Source organism: Amaranthus tricolor, chromosome 9 (assembly GCF_026212465.1).
Source record: "Amaranthus tricolor cultivar Red isolate AtriRed21 chromosome 9, ASM2621246v1, whole genome shotgun sequence".
NCBI classification, from domain to species: domain Eukaryota; kingdom Viridiplantae; phylum Streptophyta; class Magnoliopsida; order Caryophyllales; family Amaranthaceae; genus Amaranthus; species Amaranthus tricolor.
Window position 1 is genome coordinate 15,055,223 of NC_080055.1, and position 11,635 is coordinate 15,066,857.

The window sequence follows — 11,635 nt, forward strand, 5'->3', positions numbered from 1 at the left end:
GGTTTTGAACTTGGGACCCCAATCTGAGGGTCCGACTTGTCGATGTCCCGGTTAGGAAACATCTTAACGAATTACTTAGAATAATTTTGGACTTTGGGACCCCAATCTGGGGGTCCGACTTGTCGATGTCCCTGTAGCGAATTACTTAGAATAATTTTGGACTTTGGGACCCCAATCTGGGGGTCCAACTTGTCGATGTCCCGGTTAGGAAACATCTTAGCGAATTACTTAGAATAATTTTGGACTTTGGGACCCCAATCTGGGGGTCCGACTTGTTGATGTCCCAGTTAGGAAACATCTTAGCGACTTACTTAGAATAATTTTGGACTTCGGGACCCCAATCTGGGGGTCCGACTTTTGGATGTCACTATCTTAGCTGAATACTTGTGAATGATAGAGCCGGATAATCTTTAAATGAAACTTCTGTTGTATTAAAAATGAAACACTGAGAATTGTAAGGAATAACGTCACTTAAGGACATACAAATGACAACGCGACTATGCCGCGGAAAAATTGATGATAATGACAACGCGACCATGCCGCGGGATGAAGGTGGTGGGAAACTGATGATTCACTGGCTGCTTCTTGCAAATTTCATTAAATAAAGTATTTCTTCAAGTGGTCTCCATTCCATGGGCGGGGCAGCTTCTTTGCTTTCATGTCTTCCAGTTCAAATGTTCCAGGTTTGATGACACGGATGATTTTGAACGGACCATCCCAGTTGGCTCCAAGCTTCCCTTTCTCTACGATTTTCCCTGTGGCTTCGACTTTGCGTAGGACATAGTCCCCCACATGAATATGTTTGGTTTTGACGAGCCGGTTAAGGCTGCGAATCATTTTTTGCTTCTGGGCCATGGACCTTAATAATGCGTTCCCCCGTGTTTCTGGAAGCAGATCCAAGTTCTCCCTTTTCCTCTGTTCATTCTCGTCGTGTGAGTAGTAGGTAACCCTTGTGGAGGGTATGCCTATCTCTACTGGAAGTACTGCTTCGGATCCATATACCAGAGAGAATGGGGTATGCCCCGTTGCTTCTTTGACGGTCGTTCGGCTTGCCCACAGGATGTCGGGTAGTTCTTCGTCCCAAGTACCTTTAACCCCCTCTATCTTCTTTTTGATACCGTTCAGGATCTCCTTGTTTGCTAATTCAACTTGCCCATTTGTTTGTGGCCGAGACACGGAGCTGAATCAGATTTGAATGCCAAATCTGTCACAGTATTGTGTTGTGTTCTTGCTGATAAATTGTCTCCCATTGTCAGTGATGATCACACGAGGAATACCGTATCGTGTGATGATATTTCGCCATATAAACTGACAGACTTGCTTGTCTGTGATTGAGCTAAGAGCCTCCGCTTCTACATACTTGGTGAAGTAATCAACAGCCACAATGATGAACTTGCGTTGCCCCTTTGCTGGTGGAAAGGGGCCAAGGAGATCTATACCCCACTTGTCGAAAGGCAGAACGGCTTGCATGGCGGTCAAGTAATTTGAGGGCTTCCTTCCTATCTTTGAGTGGTACTGACATTCGGGACACCGTTTGATCAATTTTTCCGCGTCTTCTCGGAGTGAAGGCCAATAATATCCGCTTCGGAGCACTTTCCCAATGACAGTTCGTACACCCTGATGTACATCGCATCCGCCTTCGTGTATCTCACGAAGAATGTAATTTCCTTCTTCAGGAGAAACACATTTTAGGAGGGAATGGGTATACGAATTTTTATAGAGTGTTCCCTCGTGGAGTTCAAACCATCTAGCCTTCTTCTGGAGCAGTTTTGCTTGATTTTCATCCTAGGGAAGCGTCTGGTTTTGAAAAAATTTGATGTAGGGTTCCATCCACGTCTCTGATCTGTCAATGGTGTTGCCCATGTGGTTGATACTGGGGTTTGGAAGTACTTCCCAGATGATGTTACGAGCCGCGGATGATTCTGCTGAGGTGGCGAGTTTCGCCAGAGAATCGGTTTGTGCATTTTGGGATCTCGGGATGTGGATCAACGTGAACTTGTCGAACTTTTGAACAAATCCCTTTACTTGCTGTAAGTACATTTTCATGCTGTCATCTTTGGCTTCAAATTCTCCATTAACTTGTCCAACTATTAGTTGGGAATCAGAGGATGCGGACAGTACTTTAGCCCCCGCCTCGTAGCAGATTTTCAACCCCATCAGTAATGCTTCGTATTCGGCCTCATTGTTGGATGTCGCGAACTCGAATCTGACCGCCCTTTCCATACGGACCCCAACGGAAGACACTATGAGGAGACCAGCCCCACTTGCTGATTGCGTTGAGGACCCATCTACATACAACTTCCATTCGTGATTGCTTTCAGGATGATGAGGGATAGTACTTTCAGCAATGAAGTCAGCCAGGGCTTGCGCTTTGATTGCTGTCCGAGGTTCGTATTTAATGCCGAAATCCGCAAGTTGATTAGCCCAATCAGTGACGCGACTTGATTTATTCTTCCCTTCTAGAATCTTTTTCAAAGGTTGATCGCTCCGTACGATGATCTGATGGGATTGGAAGTATGGTTTCAATTTCCTACTTGCCATCACGACTGTGAACAGGACCTTCTCTACTTCACTATAGTTTCCCTCTGAGCCTCGGAAGGCGTGACTTATGTAGTACACAGGGAGTTGCTGCTTCTCTCTTTTAGCGATTAGCACTCTTGACAGGGAATATTCGGAGACCGAAACATATAAGATGAGCCCTTCCCCGTTGATAGGTGAGACTAATCTTGGCAGTGATGATAGGTGGTCCTTCAACTGATTAAATGCTTCTTCCGCTTCCTTAGTCCATTCAAACTTGCTCTGCTTAAGAGTTTTGAAGAAAGGAGAGCATTTATCCGCGGATTTGGATAGAAATCTCCCCAAGGCAGCTAGGCACCCTGTTAGTTTCTGTACTTCTTTTACGGACCTGGGAGATTTCATATCTTGGATTGCCCGAATCTTTTCGGGGTTTGCTTCAATGCCCCTTTCATCCACGAGAAAGCCGAGACACTTCCCTTCAGTGACCCCAAACACGCATTTCTCAGGATTGAGTCGCATTTGGTGTTTTCGGAGGGTCAAGAAAGTTTCCCGTAAGTCTGCGGCATGTCCGGACGCCTGTTTTCTTTTTGTGATCATGTCATCCACGTATACCTCCAAGTTTCGCCCGATCTGGGACTGGAAAACTTTGTTAACCATTCTTTGGTAAGTGGCTCTGACATTTTTCAACCCAAAGGGCATGACTTTATAACAATATACTCCAGTATTTGTGATGAATGCTGTGTGTGGCTGGTCTTCTGTGGCCAAGGGAATCTGATGGTAACCAGCGTTAGCATCCATGAAGTTCAGTAGAGCGTGGCCCGCGGTAGAATCTACCAAATGATCTATCTTTGGGAGGGGATAGTCATCTTTGGGGCATGCTTTGTTTAGATCCGTGAAGTCAACGCACATCCTCCACTTGCCATTGGGTTTTTTTACGAGGACGATGTTGGAAAGCCAATCTGAATATTTGCACTCCCGGATAAACCCAGCTTTCAGCAATTTTTCTACTTCTATCTTGGCGGCATCTATTCTTTCCTTCCCTTGATGCCGCAGCTTTTGCTTCACGGGCTTGTAACCTGGTTTTATGTCGAGTCTGTGGCACATGACACTTGTTGGTATACCAGGCATCTCTTCCGTGGTAAATGCGAAGATATCGTTTTTGATTGCGTCTGGAAGATCTTTTTCGATTTTGATCTGCTTCCCGTCAAATATTTCCGTCTCCTCATATCGCTCCACTGGGTGAGGCCTTTCGTGGGCGTTGGGACCGTCTGTATACACGCTCATGACGGTTGGAGACTCTTCTTCCCTCTTTCTCTTGGAGGGAGTGGCGGATGTTTCTCGCTTCAGGGTGTTCACGAGGCATTGACGAGCTGTTACTTGGTCTCCTTTAAGGATGCCACCTGACCATCATCCTGTTCGAATTGCAACAGGAGTTGATGAGGAAAGATCGCGGCTTTTATCTTGTTGATGAGCAGGAGCCCCATGATGGCATTATAGGGGAATGTGAGATCCACTATCGTGAATCGTACGGGCATGGCCCTGCTTTTGTTTCTTTCCCCCACCCTTACGGGTAGAATGATCGTGCCTAGTGGAATGACCTGACTACCTCCAAACCCAAGCAATGGTTTGTCGAGAGGCTGCAAATGCTTTTCTTCGAACTTCATTTTTCTGAGGCACTCCATGGTTATGAGGTCGGCCGTACTTCTGGTGTCTACCAGTACTCTCTTCACCTTCATTTGCCCGATTTTGAGGGTGACCACAAGAGGATCGGTGTGTGGTTGTTGCAGCGGTTGAGAGGTAGTGGCGTCGAATCTCATGATCGGTCCCTTTGATATGGTTTTTGGTGGTCCTTTCAGCAGAGTATGGACGCTATCCTTGGCGGCTCGAATGGTAGGATATTCTTCAGTGTATCCTCCGAAAATTACGTTGATAGTTCCTTGTGTGTTGGAACTTTCATGCCTGGCCTCATCCCTTCTGGGGGATCTGCGTCTTTGATTCCATGGCCTCCTGTCTACTTCTCTTCCCGCATCATAGTCCTTCCTGTTGAGGAACCTGGACAGCTTTCCTTCATTGGCCAGTTGATGCAGGATTCATTTGAGTTCGAGACATTGGGCCAGAGTATGGCCGTGCTCTTTGTGGTAGTCACACCACAGATTGTAATTGCGTCTATCGGAAGGAGTGGTAGTGGGTGGTGGAGTTGGCAACTTGTCACGAACGGCGAAGAAAATGTCTTTTCTGTTTCGATTAAACATTGGGTCATTACCCCTATCTAGCAAATTGCGTGTTCTGGATTCTCCTTCCGTGATATATACGTGACGGGATCGTGGAGGTCCCATGTCTGACGGGGGCGCAGGACGACGCAGCATGTAATTCCTTTCCCTCCTTGACGAAGGCTCTTCTCTGTTCCTTGAGGACTGATGGGAGATTGCGGCATCTCTCTTTTTGGACTTTCGCCTTTTCGGGTCGTGTGCCTGGCATATTTCGGAGGCGGTGACATAGCTTTGACATTGCTTCATGGCTTCTGCATATGTCTTCACCTGACTTTCGACCAACTGGAACTTCAGTCTCTGAGCCTTCATGCCATTGATCAGGGCATTCAAGGCGACTGATTCTTCCAGATCCGTCACCTCCTGTACGGCCTCATGGAATTTCTTTAAGTAAGATGATATGGATTCCCCTTCCAGTTGCGTTATGCTAAGCAAATGGAAGTTGGATTTCTCCTGCCTCCTGGATGCCACAAAATGACCCAAGAATTTGCTTTCTAATTGGGCAAAGTTATGGATACTTCCTCCCGGAAGGGAGGTGTACCATGTCAAGGCTACTCCAGTAAGAGTAGTTGGGCAGAATTTACACCACAAGGATGGGTTGGTAGTGTGCAGCACCATCAAATTTTTGTAGGCCATCAAGTGTTCTTCGGGGCATGACGTGCCGTCGAATACTGCCATGTTTGGGATTTTTATTTTCCCCGGGTTGGGGGTACTTAGTACTTCTGGAGCCAACGGGGAGATTATTGGCGTAGGATCTTCAGGGAGGTTATTTACTTCGACCTCATTTCGTGGCATGGTAACAGAACTCACGGGATGGCTAGATCCTGCGAGCTGCGCCTTCTCCCTCTCTTGCCTCCTCCTATCCACCAGCGATTGGACGCTTTCGGATGCCTTTTGCTTTTTGCTTTCTAGGTAGGTTCGGGCATCCTGAGAGGCGGTCTTGGACACTCCATCTTGTGGATCATTCCTGCTAAGACTCGTGCGGGTTCCCGATCTCTCCCGTCTTTTCTTATTGCGTCTATTGGAGTGGGAAGTCCTCGAGTTCCCATCTTAAGATTCATGAGACTTTGGTATCTCCTAGTGGGGTTCGATTCGTTCCCGCAAGTTTTTTATTTGATCTGCCATGTCTTCTAATACTCGTTGTTGAGTAGGAGTATTATTTATGACGGCGCGGAGTTGTTCAGAGAAAGCGGCAGTGAGGTTTCGTGCTAGCATGTCCAGATCACGGCGAGTCACGGCTTGATTATTAGCGTGACCTGCAAAAGTGTCTGTATCCGTGCTATGCACGGTGGCAGTTTGAGTCGGATTTTTCTTAGGAGCCATGACTTCTTATTCTTTCCCCACAGACGGCGCCAAACTGTTTCGGTGATGAAACGAGGAAGTGGAAAACACTTGAAAGACTGTAAGTGGAAGCGTTATCAGAAGCGGCAATTCGTGGAAGGAAGCGACTTGAATTCCTGTGAAACAACACGTTAGCCTTATCCGGGGGGTGATCTCCCGGAAAACCCCTCCGACGCTCAAGTTAGAACGTGGATATGAAAATATGTAATAAGTGATTATAAACTGAATGCAAGATGTTGCGGTTGATGTTACAGAATTTTAGTAGGCTAATGGAATTGAAAAGGAAGCAGAGAACAAGTAAGGCTCTTGTAATTGATTTTTCAGATGATCCCCTCCTCTCTGATGGTTGTCCCTATTTATAATGTTCAAGGAGGAAGTTACATCAGAGAGGGGAAGATGAAGGTCGTGGGAGGTATGGGCAGTTGTTTCCCATGAAAGAAGGATGACCATGCATTTAAGGGGAAGTGGGAAGTTACTTTTCTGGAAGGGAGTTAGGGTAATGAGAGGTGACTAGCCCATGGGCCATTCAAGGAAGATGGGGAATTCAGAAAAAACGAAAGGCCCGTTTGACTGAAAGTCAAAGTCAACGCAAAAGATCAAAGGGCTATAAGGTAATATGACGTAAATGATTTTAAACAAATAAATAAATAAATAAATTAGATAAATGATACCATGACACTCCCTCTTTTCTATTCTCTACAAGTCTTATTTCTCTTGCACAAATATGGCGGAGGTGGATGGGAATATAGTAGATTATGACTCATAGATGAAGGGAGTTAGTTTACTATTTTGAATACAATTTATGGCTTCACTCATATATAGTATTAATAATTTATAATTAACAATGGGCATGGAGTTGATCTAAATTTAAGAATTGAATTCAATATTCAAGCGCCCACATATCTTATTCCTTTATGTTTACTTTTCTTATGTTATCTTTATTGAATAATTTAAATATTTGTGAACTATGCTTTTTATTACTACTATCTCTATATGTTATTTATTTTAAATGTACATAAAATTCAACTAATAAATCAATTAATAAGTTTATAAATAATATTTCTAATAAGAACATCAAAATTTCTAATAACATATAATGTACATAAAATTCAACTAATTCCTATTGCTCATCAACAACAATACTTTAAAAAAAATATAAAGCTATTAAAACAATTAAACATTACCTTGATCACTTGTAGATGACTTAGAAGAGTGTTGATTTTAGCAATAGTGACCTACATTTGAGTAAATAAACAAACTTCATTAAAACCCTTAAAATCGAAATAAAAACTCAAATAAATACATAAAAGTTTAACTTTATGCAAGCTAGAGTATCTCAGACTAAATTGAAAGAGCTAAATTGAAATAACAATGTAAGAATTGATGGATTAAAGGTAGTCTAAGAGTGGTTTTTGAAAGGGGAAAGTCGACTTTTAGGGCTTAGGGTTTTTTAATTTTTGCTGAAATGGGGAAGGAAAAAAGAAGCTGTTGTATTTAAGGACGTAGTTGTTAGCACTTACTAACTGCGAACATGTGATTTGGTCAAACAAAAGTCAACAGCTCTGTTTGCAGTTAGTAAATGCGAACATCTTATTTGGCTTTTTTTTGAATCAAATCATTTATTCGCAGTTAGTAAGTGCGAACAGACTCATACTTCAGATTTGGGAATTAGGCGCTTATATTTGAAAATAAGTTTATTTTGCTCTAATTTAATGTTTTTTTTATATAATTAATCTTATCTATTTCAAATTTTCTTAACAAGCTCTATTTGTTATTTTAAGTTTGATCAAGATTTAATGAGTGCAGCTCTAACTTTGCGCTGTTCAACTGGACAGGCTCATTGAATTTTTATTTATAAAAGTTGAAATCTATAAATGATAAATTTGTTTGAGTAATTCTTCTTCTTTTATAATGTTTATGAGAACATCCATATATTTTTTTGTTACGAGTAGATTGGAGCAGATGTTGAATTTGAATCGTTGATCTAAACTAATTTTTACAAATAATAAAGAATAACCGAAAAGTTTATAAAGAGGCAAAACACTTCTATTACAAAGTTTATTTCATCATCTTACTATTCTTGATAAGCATAACTTACTCTTTCTAAGTTAAGGTAAATTTAATGTAGTTAAAATAATTTTTATTAATTGTATCTACTTTTACTAAATATTACTATCTATTTCTTTATTTTGGGAGTCTAGGTAGGGGCGAAGCTAGGATTTCGAGTTAAGGGGGGCCAAATTATCTATAAATTAACAAATTATTTTTATATAAAAACTAGTTAAACTATGAAAATTTTAAAATCATATAGACTGAAATCAACTTAAATCATAACAAAAATTGCATTTAACAAATACAATTGAAGCTTCCCTATAACTACCCCTTTTTAAAAAAATATTAAGTGTGTTTGACTCCATATATTTGCGTTCCAAGTCTAAAACAAAACACTATTAAAATTAAGAGAGCAAAGATATAAACATACATACTAAAAAAAAAATGAATGTGAAATTATGAAAGATAAATAGTAATGACACTATAGTATTGATTAAATTTATTAATCTACTAAAAAATATTAATTCAAATTTGGGTTTGATCTATTAACCTTAAGTTACAAATATGTTTTCTTAACCATTGATCTATAGTAATTTTTATTATAATTATGCACTCTTTAAATTATATAATATAAAGGGGGCCAACGCCAAAATTACAAAGGATCGCATTTTCGGCAAGGGGGGCCGGGCCTCCGTCGGCCCCCGGTGTGGCTTCGCCCATGAGTATAGGGTATGTTAAGAGGGAGAGGTGTAACAACCCGACTTACCGTTGACTGAGTTAACAGGGTCATCACGGGGTTCATTTCTCAAGAAACTTAAATCACACTTCCAAAACTTGAGCAAAAGGGTCACCAGCTTTTTAACGTAACTAACTCAGCTAATTCTCATACCAAACATCTAACTACAACACAAGGTAAACATACAAATCACTTTAAGTTCAATATAACCCACACAACAAAGTCAAATATACTTTTATCCAAAAACCTAATGCAAAACTACAAAATTCCACATGCTCATCTCAATATGACATCCTTGAAACTCTAATCAACACTGCTAACCTATCATTCCCAACCGGTTCCGATCTGTAATCAAATTAGAAGTTGCAAACAACAGGGGATCAGATTAAACTGAATGAGAAGTAACAATCCAAAACAACAAAACACAGTATTTTCCAAACAAAGGTTTAAAAGCAACATCAGTTTCCTAGATCTATGTGCGCACAGGGAGTCTAGTTTGAGAGGTGCCCCATAGCTCTATGGCTATGTCGCACTCGGGTGAAGCTAGTCAATATCTGAATGACAACTTGCTTCAAAAACAGGGAGCAGGGAACAATGTTCTTCAACTCCGTCAATGACCAGCACGCAAGCCTGATGCATTGACCGTATCATAATATCAACATAAGCATTCACAACAACATTTGTCTCAATAATTTTTAATTTCAAAAGAGTTTTAGTAAAAACTTTATTTTCAAGAATGTAGTCTGGCCAGACCCTTTTTAAAGGACTGCTACTACTTACCACAGAAGATGCTTCAAGGAGTCGAAACCAGATCACAGCTATTAACTAGAAGGGTTCTTCGATAATGTCGCCTCCGGAAGCATAATAAACACAACATCACGAAAGAGCATTCGATACTACAATCTAGGTCTATATAACTTAGTGCACTTCCTCCTAAGACTATGACTTAATCAAGGATTATATTCTAACATTTCTAAGCATTAAAGTACTATGTACTTCTAATTCAAACACTCCATATCATCAAAATATTTTAACCGCAATCTAGACATGTTTAACTTCTTTTAAAGATTACCCACTTCTCGAACTCTTTATATTTTCCAAATAAAACTAGATGTACTTCCATACCAAAAATCAAGAATACACCTAATTCATACCAAGGACTCCAATTATTCACTACTTTCTCTAATATTAACCCTTTTCCACCACGATTCATACACTCATTAATATTCATTATTTTGTAATAATGATCAACATCAAACAATTTTAACCCAACATGAAATCTTCAGAATAATATCAACAAAGTCTATAATCTCAATATTTCTTTAAATCAATGCAAACACTCTAATATTCACTTAATTAACATCAATCAACATCAAGGTTCTCTTGTTACCGTATTTTAAAATGATTCTTTATAATGTATCTTGAAATCACTAATCTCATAATATACTAGTAACACTCATTTTCATAAATTTCTCAATTATGTGCTCATCTAACTAATACATATAAGTTTCCAAGATTCTTCAACATTTAGGGTTTAATACATGAATAAAAGATTATATATATATATATATATATATATATATATATATATATATATATATATATATATATATATATATATATATATATATATATATATATATATAATATATATATATATATATATATATATATATATATGTATATATATATATATATATATATATATATATATATATATATATATATATATATACATATATATATATATATATATATATATATATATATATATATATATATATATATATATATATATATATATATATATATATATATATATATATATATATATATATATATATATATATATATATATATATATATATATATATATATATATATATATATATATATATATATATATATATATATATATATATATATATATACATATATATATATATATATATATATATATATATATATATATATATATATATATATATATATAATATATATATATATATATATATATATATATATATATACATACATATATATACATATATATATATATATATATATATATACATATATATATATTATATATATACATACTGTCAACGAAATCTTCCCAAACGTTTACCAATTTTACCTACTGTCCATATAAGTATGTGATAAAAATTTCAAGTCCATATTTCTTTGTTTGGTAATTATTTTATATTTTATCATTTTACAATTTATCGTTAAACAATTTAACGATTATTCAAAAATTTTAAAAAAAATTCAAAACTAAATATATTCTGGCCAAATCTTGTTGGAGACATTATAATATGTTTTTATTAATAATTTTTGATGATGAAGAGTTCATTTAATACCATGTTTTATAATAAGAGTATTTAACACCTTAAAATCCATTAAAATATCAATTTAACGAATAATCTCAACAAAAAGTATCCAAGAAATTTTCTTAACATATGGCTACTGAAAATTTCTCTTAAAATGAATTTAAAATGTTTTCAAATTCATATAATCATTTCCATCACAATAACTTTCACAAAGTAGTGTTAAACATGCCTTTAAACATACAATAATTTATAAAATCAACATGCATGATGCCCACAATAATAATACATGTAATAAATTATTCCATACTCAAATTTATCATTTTCACATCATTTTTCAAGATTTAAGAACTTCACTTTGAGAATTTATTTTTTTTTATTTTTTTTTTAAAAAG

The 11,635-nt window shown here is 37.8% G+C and overlaps 1 protein-coding gene across 1 annotated transcript; it reads right to left on the minus strand.

The window, feature by feature from the left end:
• Positions 1–3,890: 3,890 nt before the first annotated feature.
• LOC130823284 (uncharacterized) lies at positions 3,891–5,462 on the minus strand. The gene is made up of 2 exons (XM_057687906.1): positions 4,666–5,462; positions 3,891–4,569 (listed from the first exon to the last, which is right to left on the minus strand). The coding sequence occupies exons 1-2, from the start codon at positions 5,460–5,462 to the stop codon at positions 3,891–3,893; spliced, it is 1,476 nt and encodes a 491-aa protein (XP_057543889.1).
• Positions 5,463–11,635: the final 6,173 nt, after the last annotated feature.